At 49.9% G+C, this 16,989-nt stretch overlaps 1 protein-coding gene and 1 pseudogene across 1 annotated transcript; one reads left to right on the plus strand and one right to left on the minus strand.

Moving 5' to 3' along the window:
* The window catches only part of LOC131586346 (zinc finger protein 850-like), a 152,559-nt pseudogene that overhangs the window by 38,255 nt on the left and 97,315 nt on the right, over window positions 1-16,989 (minus strand).
* On the plus strand, window positions 15,865-16,796 carry LOC131586403 (S-antigen protein-like). Its single transcript, XM_058853231.1, has 2 exons — window positions 15,865-16,155; window positions 16,382-16,796. The coding sequence occupies exons 1-2, from the start codon at window positions 15,894-15,896 to the stop codon at window positions 16,789-16,791; spliced, it is 672 nt and encodes a 223-aa protein (XP_058709214.1). The 5' UTR covers window positions 15,865-15,893; the 3' UTR covers window positions 16,792-16,796.

The following is a 16,989-nucleotide window of genomic DNA, read 5'->3' on the forward strand; positions in this document are numbered from 1 at the left end:
CTGTACCCCATGATTGATTTTTCAATGGTGTCAACTGATGGGTAAATTGTGGCAGCGGCACCAATTGTGCAATTCACTGTCCTTTATCAATTCTGGTTGGTGGTGCCAGTGTATATGCCATGATATATATTTCACCAGAATAGTCCACATCAATTACTCCAGGTAAAATAAACAATCCCATTAGACTAGCAGATGAACGTCCCAACACTATTGCACCCATAGCTTTTCCATTTATTATCACTGGTCCAATAATTCCTGTGGGAATCTTGTAGGGCTGTGATGTCAATAAATCCACAGTCACTGAGGCTGCCAGGTCCAGGCTGAGGCTCCCTGCTGTGGCAGGCTGGAGGGAAGTTGCACTGATGTTCTTGCAGCTGCTGTGTCCTGGCACAGCGGCTCCTCGCGCTGGCTTTCCCATTTCCCAATCTCCGGCGGCAAACACTATCAGCATGGGTATTAGACCAGCAGTGATTGCACCAAACAAATGGTACAGTACATTCCTTCTGAATATGTCCAAGGTTGCCACAGCGAAAACATTTGAATCGGGAGGCTGGAATCCTGCCATTGTTGGTTGTAGCCGCTTGTAGGGGTGCAAGAGCTGCTAAAACCTGACTCTGATTAGATGCTAGTTCTTTAATTGCCTAAACTAACATTGCCTGTGAGCCCACTGGTATATTAGACATCCTCTCTAATGCCTCTTCAATAGTCCAGTTAGCATTTAAGGAACTCAAAACTGACCTGGTTGCTGGATTACAATTCTGTAATGCACATTGTTTTAATAATGCTCCCCTCATATATTCAGGGACACCTGCCCTCTCTATGGCTGTAGCTGCTTTATCAATAAATGCTCCAAATGGCTCATCTCGCCCTTGTTTAATACCCATATAAGATGGAATACCTCCTGGCTCCTTAATCCTATCAAATGCAGCTCGTGCTAACCGCATTCCTTCTCTCAACTTATCTGGTCCCAAAATTGCTTGTGCTCCCACTTGACTATATGCTCCTATTCCCATAAATTCTTCCATAGTCAACCCATGCAGTGGATCACCTGCCTGTCTTTGCACATTTACACTTTCTTGACAATAAGCTTGCCAGTGTGCATTAAACAACAACTGCTGATGTTGACTAAGAATCAATTTCATAATACTCCTACAATCTGCAGGCAACAAAATCTGTGTACCCCACAAATAATCAATCATCTGTCTAACCGGTTCACTGGTCACTCCAAACTGACTGACTGTAGATCGCAACTGTGATAACCATTTCCAATCTAAAGCTGTAATTTGAGCTTGTATTCCTCCCCCTTGCACTGGTGCAAAGGTTACGGGACATGCTACTTCCAATACAGCATCTGCTATTTCCTGATCTCCCTCTTGCAAAATATTCTGTGCCAACGTAGCCCATGTCTCCCTTCTTTCCCGTGCAATAGCCTCACCTAACTCATGCCCTACCCCAGGGACAGGTTTATTTCCCATAGGGGAGGATGGTAACAGTGCCGAAGGCTTCGTTCCAGAATTAAAATTAATAGGTGAAGGAATTGAAGATGGCACAGAAAGATTAGCAGGGGTCAGTGACTGCGTGGGGGGGGGGGGGTCAAAATTACTGTATTCGTGGCGGGTGGCAATGGACACTCATTAATTCCCTCTAATAATCTATTTTTTGACATAGCTGCAGATGCCTTTGTGGCAGCTGCCTGTTCAGCCTGATACTGCAAAAGAACATTATGAACTGTCCGCCACAGTTTTCCCAATTTTTTAGCAGTTTTATCATCATCTAAAGTAGCTTCCCACAATTTATCTCCAAATTTTCGCCACTCACTTAATTCATGGACTGTATGGGGATTCTGAAAACAACCCTGAGCATACCCATAAGCACGAAGTTCAGGAAGCTCCTTGCGCAAATCAAAATCTTTAACCTGTTGCTTTTCTAAAAAGCAGGTAAATAAATCATATGCTGCTTGCCTTTCCATCTTACCGTCAGCGCGCGCTGTTGCAGCCCCTACAAGGTTTTGGCAGCACGTTACGGCAGGACTCTCCTCTGAGGTCGCCTGGGGCACAGCACTGTTGCTGTGTGATCAGGACCCTCCTCCGAGGTTGCCTGGAACGCAGCACAGCTGCTGCGTTTCACCGTCCTTGCTGCAGAGGACCCGTCCCCTGACACCAACTCCCTTGGCTGACTCCGACTCCTTTTTAAAGTCCCAACGGTTCCAAAGGTTCCAAGGGTCTCTCTAGGGCACAAAATTCCCAATGGTCCCGAATGTCCCAAGAGTCCCTAGGGTCCCAAAAGTCCCTGTTGTTTGGGTGCCATTTGATGAGTTCGGCAGGAGAAATGCAGCACTCAATATGAATGATCAGCAAGTCTCATTTATTGGTAACTCTAAAACCACTTATATAGCATCAATAATTAGGCTCATACATAGTGCAAAAGCAAGCTCATTATTGGATATTTCATTTAAGGTCAACTCCACCTAGTTCCGCATTCCTGTGATCTCTCATCTATGCTGAATTCACATTTTTCTGATCACAGCGTCCTGTTCTCAGTTAACAGTTATCACTAAGGTCTTCCTGACTTTTGCAACATCTCACACCAACTGTACTCCATTGTCTAATTCTTTCCCAGCTCACTGCTGCACGGGAACATGACCTTTGCTCTCCAACCATTCCTTTATAGCCTCCAACCACCACATCCCCCAGCAGCCCTTCTCTGTTTGTGAACACCAGGAGACACAGCATTCCTTGGCTGTGGCAAGAGAAGGAAACCTCCCCAAAGTGCAGCTTGGCAGGTTCAGCCTGGAGGGGAGGAGAAAGAAAAGTCCCTGCCAGGGTAGAATTTTGGTGCAGGAGGTGTCCCAGCGTGAGACTGGACCATGCCATGGCTGAGTGTGCCAGGAGCCGGCAGTCAGGGGGGCCCAGGGATGCTCCAAGGGACTTGGAGTTTTGCTTCTGACTCCTTGAGCAGCTCCTTCAACCTTCTCTCAGTGCCTGAGGGTCCTGGACTCAGCCCCAAATCCAGCCTGGGGTTCATTAAAATACAGAAAGCCTCGGGGGCTCTTTCTCTTCCTTCCATTGTCTTCAAGTCCAAGGCTTGTGCAGCTGCTTGGAGTCAGTTTGGAGTTCTGTTAAGGAGGAAGATTTGAAAATCCACCACTTTTTTTTCATTTAGATCAAGGGCGTATTTTTTTTATTTCCTAGTTGAGAGAAGAGGTGACAGAACCATTCCCCAAGTGATCTTGATGCTGAATGTCTCCTTAGGAAGTCTGTTCACAGAGAAGAATGAGCCCCTTGTGGGCTGCCCCTGTTTGGACAACCTGCTCCTCACCCCGAGCCTCAGCATGTCTGACATCGCCCAGCTGGGACTGACATCCCAAAATATTGAGAACATTTATCAACTTTTCTTTATCATTAAAATCTAATAAATTAATAAAAATAAAATTTTAATTTTTACAATAATATTATTCTGTATTTTTATAACCTAATTTTTATATTTATATAAAAGAATTTATACATTTTCAGGGACAAAAATTACTAGTCTTTGCTTCTAAATACCACAATTCCCTTCATTAATTAACTGATCACTATTTCTCCCTCTTTATGCTAATTACAAATATTTTTAGTCCTTTGATTATCTTTTTTAATAATTTTCTCACACAGGGTAAAAGGGACCACTTTGGGATCCATGGAGACTTTTCTGGGGAACATTTGGGGCAGTTTTGGGTCTGTGGAGGGAATTTAGAGAGGACTTGGGGGTCTGGAGAACACTTGGGGGAACCGGGTGGGCACTTGGAGGGGCACTTAGGGATTCTGTGGGACAATTTGGGGTCCGGGGGAGCACTTGGGGGTCCAGGGGGGCACTTGGAGGTCAGGGAGGGGAATCTGGGGGCCCTTCGGGGTCCGGGCGGGCACTTGGGGGGCTGTAACAGGGAATCTCTGGGCCGTGGGGGATGATGGGAGTTGTAGGCACCGGTATAATACGGTTTAATGGGGCCGCGGAGCATCACGGGAGTTGTAGGCGCTGCTCCAATGGGTTCCGGTGAGGCGCGGGGCATGACGGGAGATGGAGTCCCGGCTGGAATAGCGCTCTATGGGCGCCGTGGAGCATGATGGGAGCTGTAGTCCCGGAAGTGGCTCGGAAGGCGCGTTTGGCGGTGTGGGGAAGCGCTTGGAGAAAACTTTTGCGTCCGAGCCGTGGCTGCAGGTGCTCGGGGTGAATGTATACGGCTCGGGAGCACTTGGGGGGAACCTGGGGAGCGCTAACCGGGCTCTTTAGGGCGCGGGGCACGGCAGGAGGTTTGGGCATGGAACTGTGTTGTGGGATGATGGGAGATGAATTCCCAGGAGTGGCTGGAAAGGGAATCTATGGGCCCGGGAGCATTCAGGGATCCAGGGACGCTTTGGGGGGTCCTGAACGGGCGCTGAAAGGGCACTCAGGGATCCTGGAGGGTTTGGGGAACACTTATGGGTCATATGGGGGGTGATGCCGGGGTTCTGGGGAGCGCAGGGCATATTCCCAGTCCTTCCCAGTTCCTTCCAGCATGATCCCATTTGCTCAAAACTGCTCCCAGTCAGCCTCACTGTAGTTGGACTCTTTGCCAGTATGATCGGATTCACATCCTGCATGATCCCAGTTCATCCCAGTACAAGTCCTGTTGCGTCCAGTTACCCCCTGCATGCACCCAGGAACTCCCAGTTCCTGCCAGTTGCTCCTGGCATGACCCCAGTTGCTCACAGGTGCTCCCAGTCAGCTTCAGCATGATCCCATTCACTCCCAGTATATCCCATTTGCTCCCAACCTGTTCTCAATTGCCCCCTGCAGGCTCCTGTTCACTGCCAGTTTGATCCCAGTATGATTCCAGTCTCCCTCCGTGTGATCACAGTTGCTCCTGGCATGGGCCCAGCTGCTCCCAGTATGATCCCAGTATGATGTCAGTACACAGCCAGTGCAATCTCAGCCACTGCCAGGATGACCCCAGTACAAACCAGTCCCTGCCAGTGCTGCCACTCCTGGGATCCCCCAGCCCTCTCTGTGTTCCCCCCTCCCACATGTCCCCAGAGGAGCCCCAAGGGCTGGCAGTCCCCAGCCAGGGTCCCCAGCCAGCCCCAGGTTGGATCTGCAGCCCCCAATTTTCCCAGTTTCCCTCTCCTTTTCCCCGGGCCGGGTTCCCCCCGTCCCCAGCGGGTGGGAGCAGCGGAGAGCCCCGTGCTGCCCATCCCGACCTGTCCCGGCTCCATCCCCGCTCCTGCCGTGGGCTGTGAGGGGTTTGGGAACGGGGCACCGAGGGTGTCACTGCTCCTGGGGGAGGAGGAGGAGGGATGGAAGAGAAGGGATGAAGAAGGAGAGTGAGAAGGGATGGAAGTAGGAGGAGGAGGTGTGGTTAGGGAGGAGAAGGAGGAGGGATGGAAGGGGAGGAGAGGGAGGAAGATGTTGTAAATACTCCACAAACCCCTTCATTCTTGTCCCCCATGGGGATGTGTCCGCCCTTCACAGAACACGGGCGGGAAGGGGTCACAAAATATATCCAACATGGACCTAAGGTATTTTAGACAAAGAAGGCTCAGACTTACGAGACGTGGTCCTGGGTTCATTGTATGTGGATCGCCCAGGGCAAGAAAGAGGCTGAGATTCCTCGGGTGCTCTCTTAAACTTGGGGGAGGGGGTGGCCAGGGGATACAGGGGGGTTACAGCCAATGGGAAAGGGAAAAGAAAAGGGAGGTTAGGTAGGGACTGACCTTATACAATACCAAGGGTGAGTTCTTCCCTTGGGACAGACCATAATTTTTTAAATGCACTTCAACAGGAAGAGGAGGGACAAAGGAGGATCAGGGAAAGGAGAAGGAACCAAGAGGTGAAGAAGTCCCTGAATTCACAGTCCCCCACCTGTGGGATCATCATCCCCCATCCCACAGGTGCCCCAAGAGGGGAAGCCCAGCCCAGATATCCTGGGGGGTCCCTGGGTTGGGTTTTTTGGGGGGTGGGATATTTGTGACTTAAGGACTGCAAAGCTGAGTGGAAAATGCCCCTTGGGGGACACTGGGGGATCCCAGCATCCCTAAGTGGGGAGATGGAAATAGGGGGAACTTTTCAGATTCCTGGGACTCCCAGCAGCCTGGGGAGGGCAGGGACCGATCAGACAGGGGACCCCCAGTACAAGTGTGACCCCCAGCAGCTGGGACGGGGGGAACCTCTGAACACCAAAGGGGAGAGACCAGAGATGGGGAACTCCTGGGAGGCATTTTCAGGGCTGAATCTTGGTGTTTGGAAGGTTTTTATGGAAGGCTTGTGATTTCTAGAGATGGACTTGAGGAGGAGGAACCCCCTAATCCAATGTGGTCATGAATTGTATTTTTCCCCAAACCAGGATTTCCCATTCCCAAACCTTGGCTGGATGGAGAAGTAGGCTGTGAGGAAGAGGAAAATGCCCCAGGACACCCAGGCAGGTGAGGAGGAAGTCAGTGCCCCTTTCCCCCTCTCTCCTGCTCCATCTCCCAGCCCAGCCTGGCCCCCGGCTGCAGGACAACCCCGCTGCCGACGCCGTCCTGCCGGGGACGCACTGGGGGGATCTCCTTCCCCTTCCCTCTGGCACAGAGGCAAATCCCATCCTCTCCTTGTCCTTCCTCCCCCAGACAAGGAGCTGAGGATGGAGACCAGGGAGGATAAATCCCCACTGCAGAACCCTATGGAAGAGGCCATTGTGAGCAGCTCCATGGTGCAGGAATCCAACGGGGAGAAAAATACCCTGAGATCCCACAGGAGGAGGGGCTCCAAACCCAGCCCAGGGTGCTCTGAGGAGGAAAGACCCACCCTGTGCCGGGAAGGCGGCCGGAGATCCAGCCAGGGCTCTGAGCTGGTGGTCCATGAGCAGCTTCAGGATGGGGAGAAGCCCTACAAGTGCTTGGAGTGTGGGAAGAGCTTCAGCCACAGCAACAGCCTGATCTGCCACCAAATGATCCACACTGGGGAATGGGCCTACGAGTGTGGGGAATGTGGGAAGGGCTTCAGCTGGAACTCCGAACTCATCATCCACCAGCGCATCCACACTGGGGAGAGGCCCTGCGAATGTGGGGAATGTGGGAAGAGCTTCAGCCAGAGATCCCACCTGATCTGCCACCAGAGGACCCATGCAGGGGAATGTCCCTATGAGTGTGGGGAATGTGGGATGACCTTCAGCCAGAGGTCCCAACTCATCATCCACCAGCGCATCCACACTGGGGAGAGACCCTATGAGTGTCCTGAGTGTGGGAAGAGGTTTCAGACCAGCTCTAATCTCCTCAGGCACCAGCGGATTCACACAGAGGAGAGGCCCTTCCGCTGCCCTGACTGTGGGGAGGGCTTCAAGCACATCTCCCACCTAATCAGGCACCGGCGCATCCACACTGGGGAGAGGACCTACAAGTGTCCCCAGTGTGGGAAGAGCTTCTCCAGGAACTCTCACTTGGCCAGACACCAACAGAGGCACCGGTAAGGGAAGCCCTGCGAGTGCCCCAAGTGCATGTGAATGTGGATATTCCACATTCCTGCAGAGATTTTGGGGTATCTCACATTTCTGAGGCTCTTTTGGGGCACCCCCCAGCTCCTGGGGGGTTTTTGAGAGCAGCTCCATGGAGCCCCATTGCCAGGGCCGGTTGCCATGGGCTCAAGCTCAGAGCTGTAGCCAGAGTGCGTTGCCTCAGTGCTGGAGAGCAGAGAAATGATGAATGGCCCCAGACATCTCCAGGGTGTGTTCGGGGGCAGAGCAAGTTCTGCCTAGGTGGGACAGTCACTGCCCCAGCCCAGCCACTGCAGCCTCTGCTCCAGCCCCAAAGTGGCTGCCAAGCCCCTGGCACCCTGAAAACCCCAGCTGGGAGAGGGAGCAGAGCAGGTGAGGCTGTGACACGGGTGTGACACTGACAAGTGCCATGGCCCTGGAGCTCACAGCAGCTGAGATGGCGCTGGATCCAAGGCTTACTGTGGATCTCTGTCCCTCTCTCTCTTCTCCTGACTTCCTCTTCTCCAAACCTGCATAACTTGAAGTTTTCAAGATAACACCAACCAGATATCCTCATTGTGGATAGATGCAAAGAATATTCTTGGTAGGAAGGGACCCACAAGGATCATCAAATCCAGCTCTTAAGTGAATGGCCCACACAGTGATTGAACCCACAACCTCGGTGATGCTGACACCACACCCTGACCAACTGAGCTAAGAGGTCAAAATGACAATAAATTGTACTGGCAAAATATAGACAATCAAGGAACTTTGGCAAAGGGTTTAATACAACATCTAATTCAACAAAAATCTTTTAATCATAGCTATAACTTTGTTAGCTGAGCCCATTTAACCTAAAAACCTTTAATCCTTATGATGTCATGTTTCCCAAAAATGTTCCAGGTAAGTAGGATTAGAAGGAGAAGAAATAGAGAAGAACAGAAAGACAGAAGATCTAAAGCAAGACACACATATAGGCACCAACTGCTCGGGTTCCAGTATCGCGGACAAAGGAACCCCAGGAGAATGCAGGATCCAGACCATGGGTTGACCTCAGGCTCCGTCTTTTAAACCCCTGGACCTTCAAGGTCCCACCCCTTGGGTGGGATTTCCTGTTCCTGGCCCAATCAGAGTCTGGGTAGGCAGCAGCTCCTAGTGTGTGACTGATTGACAGCTTGGCCAATCAGAGCTGGAGTAACACCGCCCCTCCTCTGTGATTGACAGCTCTGCCAGGGCTGGGGGTGGGGCTCTTTCCCACCACACACCAAGGCCTGACCCGCCCCTGACCCCACATGGGCATTCTGAGCATCCCAAGGTGTCTCAGAACACTGGGGCAGTGACAGCTGTGATGTCACAGAGAGAACACTGGGTCTGTCATTGCTGTGGTGTCACAGCGAGGGGAACACTGGGACTGTCACAGCTGTGGTGTCACAGAGAGGGGAACATGGGGGTGTCATGATCCGCAAGGTGGGATTTGTGATGTGGTTCTTTTAGTCGGTCTTAGAGTACAAAAGATTATCAGCAAACCTGTCCAAAAGGACTTAAACAGCAAACCACACTTTATTGAGTGCTCATCAGCACTAATATGCAATAGACAGAAAAGAGGAGAAAGCAAAGCATAAGGAAAAAAGAGTAAGGGGATTATAGCTACCAACGTCGGAGTCCACTCAGCCGTCCAACGACACAGTCTTCTGTCCCTTGGGGAGATCTCAAAGGAAGGTAAGTTTGGGGTATAATTTTATAGTCTTTTACAAAGCAAGTGGCACAGGGCCAAAACCAGAGGAGATTGATGATCATTGTGATGAATTCCATTGCACGGGGGACAGGTGTAGGGTACAGAGCGATCCATGTCTTGCAAGTCTTTGCTCACCAACAGGAATGAGGGCAATGTGTTATGGAAAACCCATTGTGCAGGTTACCACGCACAAACCTCTGCTCACCAGCAGGAACAAGGGCAGTGTACCGTGCAACCACCTGCAAACAATCACTTAGCAAACATCCACCTCAGCTAGGCCCAAACCCCCAAACCAAGTCCCTTGTGATATTCAGGGTCTCAGTCTCTGTCCTTGAGACGGTTGTGAGACAGATGAGAGAATCTTTGGACTGTCTCTTACACTTGTCTGTCCTGCTTGGCACAGCCCAGGCAGGGCTTTCACAGCCCCATTCCACACTCCATTTCCCACCTGGAGCCGCTGGTGCCTCTGAGTTCTGCTTCCCCAGCCCCAGGGACACTCTCCTTGTCTGCCCATTCCCTCAGGGTCTCTGGGCAGGGATGGCCTCAGTGGGGGCTGTTGACATCCTCAGTAACTTGGAGGCTCCCGCACTCACCCCATGGCCCCGCGGTTCCTGCGGCTGTGCCTCTGCACAAAGCCACCCCGGGAGCTGAAGGTCCCACCTGGCTCCTGGAACCCCCCAGAGCTCAGCGCCAAGCCATCCTGGGAATAGCTGCCAACTGGGATGGAAAATCTGGGATCAGGGAATGCTGGGGGGGGGCGGTGACTGGTCCTGCTCCAAATCCCACAGTTCTGCCCCAAATCCCAGGGGTTCTGCACCAAATTCCAGGGATCCTGCCCCAAATCCCACGATTCTGCCCCAAATCCCAGGATTCTGCCCCAAATCCCAGGGGTTCTGCACCAAATTCTGCCCCAAATCCCAGGGATCCTGCCCAAAATCCTGGGGTTCTGCTCCAAATCCTGGGGATTCTGCCCCGAATCCCAATGATCCTATCCCAAATCTCAATGATTGTCCCCTAAATCCCAGGCATTCTGCCCCAAATTACAGGGATTCTGCCCCAAATCCAGCCCATCTTGATCTAAATCCCAGGGATTCTGCCCCAAATTTCACGGATTCTGCCTAAAATCTGAGGGATTCTGCCCCAAATTCCAAGAATTCTCCCCTAAATCCCAGAAATTCTGCCCCGAATCCCAGGGATTCTGCCCCAAATTTGGTAATTTTTTTCCCAAAATCCCGCAATTTTGGGGGAATTTCTACCACTGTATCTTGGGGGGGGGGGGTGTTGTAGGACAACTGTTCCCATGCAAAACCCCCAAATTCCACCCAAAAATCCCCGAATTTCAGCTGATTTCACCCAAACCACTCCTGAGTTTTCCCAAAATCACAGAATTTTTTGGGAATTCCACTCATTTTCTCAGGAATTTCTACCATTGTACCTCAGGGGGGTTGTAGGATGACTGTTCCCATTCCAAACCCCCAAATTCCACCCCGAATCCCCCAATTTCAGTCCCAATTTTGCCCAAAATCCACAGAATTTGCCCCAAAATCCTGGAATTTTTTAGGAACATGACTCACAGCCACCAGAGCTGTACTGGCCCTGCTGGCTGTAGCACAGGGGAGGGGGTGGGTTGTAGGACGACTGCTGGTCGTAGCTCTGCTGGCTGTGGCCCCTGCTCAGGGCTTGGCCATAGCTGGAGCTGCCAAAGCCGCTGCCATAACTGTGGGAAAAACATAAAAAATGGGAATTTCAGCCCAAAAAACAGGAATTAGAAGTGGGACGAGGGGAGGGAGGGATGGAGGTTGGCTAAAAAAGGAGGGGGAGAGTGAGCGGGAATGTGGAGTTTGTTGGAAATATTTGGAATGCACCCAAAAATCTCCTGGAATTCATCAAAAGCACCTAGAATTCACCCAAAAATCACCCCAAATCACCTAAAATACCTGGAACTTACCCCAAACCACCTGGAATTCATTGAAACCACCTGTAATTCACCCAAAAATCACCCAAAAACCCCCAAAATTCACCTAAAAATCCCTAGAATTACCAAGGTAACTGGGAATGCATTTGGCATTACTGGGAGTAACTGGGAACCAGTCTGGTATTACTGGTCTGGAGTCTGGGTTACTGATACCCATCAATAACTAATTAATAATTAATTAGTGATTAATTAACGACTTGGCAGTGGCAGCAGTGGGGGGCTGGGAGTAGCCCGGGTACGAGGAGCTCTGCCCAGAGCCAAAGCTGCCAGAGCCGTAGGAGGGAGGAGCCGCCAGCGCCGAGTAACCGGGGGATAAACTGGGGAAAAACAGGGGGAAAACGGGAAAAACAGGGAGAAATAGGAATAGACGGGGGGAAAACGGGGATAAACAGGGGGAAAACGGGAGGAAAACAAAGAAAGTGGGAAAAACAGGAATGATGGGAATAACGGGGAAGTGGGAATGATGGGACTAAATGGGGAGGAACGGGATGGTCAAAAATTGGGGTCACTTTTGGGCTCAGATTTGGGCATTTCAGGGCAGTTTCAGGTACAAAGGCGGCAATTTTGGGTACAGAGGGATATAACACCTGGGATTTTTGGGAATTCCAGGATTTTTGGGATCACTCATTGCTCCGGCTCTGCCCAGGCACCTCTGGGCTCACTTTGGGGGATTTCAGAGCAGTTTTAGAGCAGTTTCAGGTACAGAAGCGCAGATTTTGGGTACAGCAGGATAGAGGGATGGGAATTTTTGGGAATTCCAGATTTTTGGGATCGCTCACCGCTCTAGTTCTGGCCGTAGGAGCCACTGTAGCCACCCTGGCTGTAGCCCAAGCCCATGTCTGAGTAGCTCTGCTGGGAGTAGCCCTGCCCCCCTCATGAATAGCTCTGGCTGGGGGGCGGGGGAGGTGCCATAGCTGCCGAGGGAAAACTCAAATGCCGTGGGAAAAGGATTCCTTAGGGATGGGGGGAGGGGGCCATACCTTTGCGTCATCTGGGGAGGGAAGGGTTAAAATGGGGTTAATCCATGGGAAATGGCCCCAAATAAAGAGATTTTTAAATGTAGTGAGAGGTTATGAGCTAATAAAAGCCTTTTAATTATGGGTTTAAGTCTAATTGTAGTAATAAGTATAAATAATAAATGAATATTTCAAGTTTATTAATTTTCTAAGATTTTTTAAGTGTAAATTTTCAATATAATTAGTAAATGATTAATCAATATAAATAACGCATTATTTTATAAATATTATATTATGTATATTATTTATAGCAATATGTGTAATATTAAAAATACCTGAACTCTTTATATTAAGTAATCAATGCTTATTGAAAAAGTATTTTAATTACAGAATCAAGAGCAAAACTACTTTAGAATTAACTCACTGATTGAGTAATAAATATAGGAGTGTTTTAATGACAGGATTAAGACCAAAAATCTCTTGGAAGCAACTCATTTATTAAGTACTTATTAATTATTAAAAGAGCATTTTTAAAGACGGAATTAAGAACAAAAATATCTTGGAATTAACTCATTAAGTATCATTAATTATTAAAAAAGTGTTTTTAATTAGGGGATTAAGAGCAAAAATCTCTTGCTTGATATACATCATGCTTTTAATTAGGAAAATTAACACAAAACTAACATTAAAAACATTTAAAAGTGGTTTTATACGGTTTTCTATTATTAAAATAATCCTTTAATGATTAATAATGTAAATTATTATTCCACATCTATTTCCACAACTAAAATCCAACCAACACCCAATTATTTATCAATAAACTGATTTTATCGTTATGCTTATTTCTGTAATTAAAAGCATTTTATTAACCAATAATGAGAAAAAAATGTCCTCTCTTAATACCTAAAATATTAAGGTTTATAAACCTAAATTTTATAAAAAGTGAAAATATTTAAACATATTTTATAAAATGCATTCATTTGATATCAAGAGACTTTTCGTTATAAAAAATAATTCAATACCTTCAAATAAACAAAAATTTAACACTTTACAAGCACAAAAATATCCTTAAATAGAGAAATCAATTGATTTATGCTATTAAAATTAAGAAATCAACTGATTAACGCTATTAATTACTGACAGGAAGCTTTTAACTACAGAAAAAAAAAAATAAAAACCACCTTACAAAAATTTTACCTATTTAATTAGACAATTTGGAGTTATTTTTGATTTTAGGGCAGAAATAGTGAAATTTCAGCACAAAATAAAGGAAAATTTGGTGCTTCAGCCACCCAAAAGCACCAAAACCCTGCTGAGGAGTGAAATTTCCCACCTGAAAATAAAATTAATGGATTTATCCTTAAAAAAATCACAGAAAAATTTTATTTTTTTAGTTGTAAAAAGCAAAATTGAAGTCGGATTCTGTTATTTATATGTGAAAATGGATGCAAAGTCTTAAAGCCCGCTCAGGCTCGGCGCAAGGAAAAGGGCCTAAAATTCCCGTTTTTACAACAAATATCCCCCGCAAAAAGCACTCAGAACTCGAATTTAATTACTTATGTGTTATAAAAAAACAATTATTAAAACAAATTTAATAGTTTAGACAAATAAATTGAAGGGAAAATTTAATATTCCCCAGGTGCCGCACAACAAAAGGGGGTGTGTAGGCACATGGGCCTGAGGGCAAAAAAGCTCTAAAACCTCAGAAAATCAACGAATTTAACGATTTCTGCATAAAATTAAAAAGGATAAACTTCGATTTTTAGGATGAATATAAATTTAAATATTAAGAAGTTAAAATGAAGGGGAAATTTTAAACTCCCCTCAGGCTTCGCGTAACAAAAGGGGCGCCTGGGGGGAGGATTCAGAGGGCGTAAAAACCTGCGTTTACTATCGAATTTCCCTGGAAAAGCGTCATAAACAGCACAAAACCCCCCAAATTTAATGATGAAAATCTATATTTTATAAAAATCCATATTTAATTAAAATACGCTTAAAGTTCCCTCACAAATTCTCAACGAAGCGCGGGGAACCCTCCCGCCATTATGGCTCTTTCCCGCCTCGCGGGGAAGAAACCGCGTGGGTTTCTTAATGCCGAAACCGAAGGTATAGGGCTTAAATTTTTTTAGCGCATTTGTTTAATTTGATTTAATCGGACTGATTTTGATTTAATTTGATTTAAAGGGAGGACACGGATGTGTCACTGCGGCAGCGCCGCCGCGCAAGCGCCCCGCGCACAAAGTGGCGGCGGTCGCGCAGAGGCAAAACCACAAAATGGTGGGCGGGGGAAAAAAAAAAAAAAAAAAAAAAGAGGATGCCAGAGCTCTTAAAACACTCCGAAATTGTCTCGAAATCAAAAAAAAAATGCCTGGGAATTTCACCCAAAATTGAAGTTTTTATGTTATCATTGGGCGTTCTGAGGTTAACTTTCCTTGCCGCTGCAGGCGCGGAGCATCCGGGCGCCGAGCTTTGTTCGGTCCCCGCCCCATCCGCGGTCGTTTTAGCGGTAATAACACCCCAAAAGAGCGGCTGAAATTTGCGGTTTGGCCTTAAAATGAAAATGTTTGTGAGGGTTAAGGCGGGGAAATATTAAAAGTAAAATGCAAAATTAATTAAAAATTTTAAACTAGGAGCGAGGCGTGGCGGAAACAGAGCGGCACCGGATCACAGAGCAGTAATCACACACAGCCCCCGGAAGAACGCTAATCACGAGAAATCCACAATGTAACAACGCCTTAACTACACCAATTAACGAGGAAATGCCCCTTTAGAATCACGTTAATTAGAAACAACACAACCACCGCCGTGTCAAGCGCAGCAACACCGCCGGAACTCCCCCACGATCCACCCCCGGCGCTCCGAGACCGCGCGGGGCGGCGCAGCCCCCGCGGTGAGGAGGGGTCCGCAGGGCACGGAGGGGCCTGGGGGTCCCTGCCCGGGGTTGAGAGGGGTCCCCACGGTGCCGGTACCGTCGGAAGCCATGGCGTTACGGCTGGATCCGCGGCTGCTCCACATGCCGCCCGCTCGCGTATTTATAGCCTCGGCCGGCGCGTCCCACTCCCGTCCGGAGGGAACCGGGGACGCCCCCCCTCTTCTGCAGGCTCGTGCGGTGGTGCGGTCCGGCGGGAAATAGGGGCGGGGACAAAGGGCGGGGAGATGGGCGGGACATTGGGCTGCGCGAACCGCGCGGCGGCGTGGCGGTGGGCGTGGAAATAGGCGGGGCCTGCGCTGCCCGTAAAGGTCGGGGCTTTAAATAGCGGGGGGCGCATATAGGGGCCCGGAGCAGGTACGGGGGTTCTATAGGGGATTGGGGGGGTTCTACAGGGAGCGGCAGGGACTGTATAGGGGACAGAGCGGTTTTATAGAGCACGGGTGGGGTTCTATAGGGGATTGGGGGATTCTATAGGGCACGGGAGGGGTTCTATACGGGATTGGGGGATTTTATAGGGCATGGGGTGGGTTCTGTAGGGGTCAAGGGGGTTCTATAGGGGACACATCCAGAAGAGGGTGGGGGAGGGGTTAGGAGAGGGAGGTCCTCTATAGCCCCATCCCCCATAGGGGAGTGACCCCTCTGGGGAAGTGTCCAGAGCCACCCCAGGGGGCAGTGTCCAGTCCCAGCATCCACTCCTGGTGTCCACTCCCAGTGTCCAGTGTCCGTTGCCAGTGGCCACTCCCAATGTCCAGCCCCTGTTCCCAGGGTCCACTCCTGGTGTCCACTCACTGTGTCCATTCCCAGTGTCCACTCCCGGTGTCCACTTGGCCGCCATGGCGTGGCTGGAGCGTGTCCAAGCGGGCGGCCGTGGCCTGGAGCGCCGGTTGGACTTGGTGCCGGCCGAGGCGCTGCTGGCCGGCCTGCGGGCAGCCGGGGCTGTGACCGAGCCCGAGGTGGCTGCGCTCGGACGGCCGGGCAGCTCGGGCTGGGTGCGGCGGCTGTGCGCTCTGGCCGTGGCCAGAGGGGACCAGACGTGCCGTGCCCTGCTGACCGTCCTGGAGGGGCTGGAGGGGCCACCCCGGCCGGGGCCCTTCGGTGAGTGACCGCTCCGACATCTGGCCGTGGCCTGGGGGGGCAGTGGCTGGTGGTCACTCATTTCTGGGGTTTTTTGGGGGGGGACTTCCCATTTTTCCCAGATTTTTATGACCCCTGTTTAATGAGTGACCACTCTGATGTCCAGCCATGGCCTGGGGGGGGAGGGGCAGTGCCCGGTGGTCACTCCAGGGGTCACTCCCGGGCGGGATTTCCCTGTTTCCCGCAGATTTTTATGACCCCCAGCGTGACGCGGCGCCCTCACACCACTCGGACTGTCCATGCTGCCAGCCAGAGCCCCAGGGGGCGTGTGAGGAGGAGGAGGAGGGACAGCCCCGAAATGGGGAGGAAGGCCCCAAGGAAGAGGAGGCAGAGGCCCAAAACGGGGAGGAAGGTCCCAAGGATGATAAAGGTGGAGGAGATGAAGCCCCCAAGGGTGAAGGTGATGAAGGCCCTGAGGAAGATGAAGGCCCCAAGGATGATGAAGGTGGAGGGGTTGAAGGCCCAGAGGATGATGAAGGTGGAGGGGTTGAAGGCCCAGAGGATGATGAAGGTGGAGGGGTTGAAGGCCCCGAGGATGATGAAGATGGGGGTGATGAAGGCCCCGAGGAAGATGAAGGTGGGGGTGATGAAGATTAGGGGGGGGTGCGGTGGGGGAGGAAGATGAAGGAGGAGCTGAGGAAGAATATGATGGAAGGGATGATGATGATGAAGATGAGGAGGGATTTTGGAGCAAAAAAAGCCCAAAATGGGACTTAGGGCCTCCATGATGATGATGAAGATGATGGTTTCCATGATGGTGATGAAGATGAAAATGGCCTCCATGATGATTATGAT

The sequence above is a fragment of the Poecile atricapillus genome, chromosome 19, assembly GCF_030490865.1.
Source record: "Poecile atricapillus isolate bPoeAtr1 chromosome 19, bPoeAtr1.hap1, whole genome shotgun sequence".
NCBI classification, from domain to species: Eukaryota; Metazoa; Chordata; class Aves; order Passeriformes; family Paridae; genus Poecile; species Poecile atricapillus.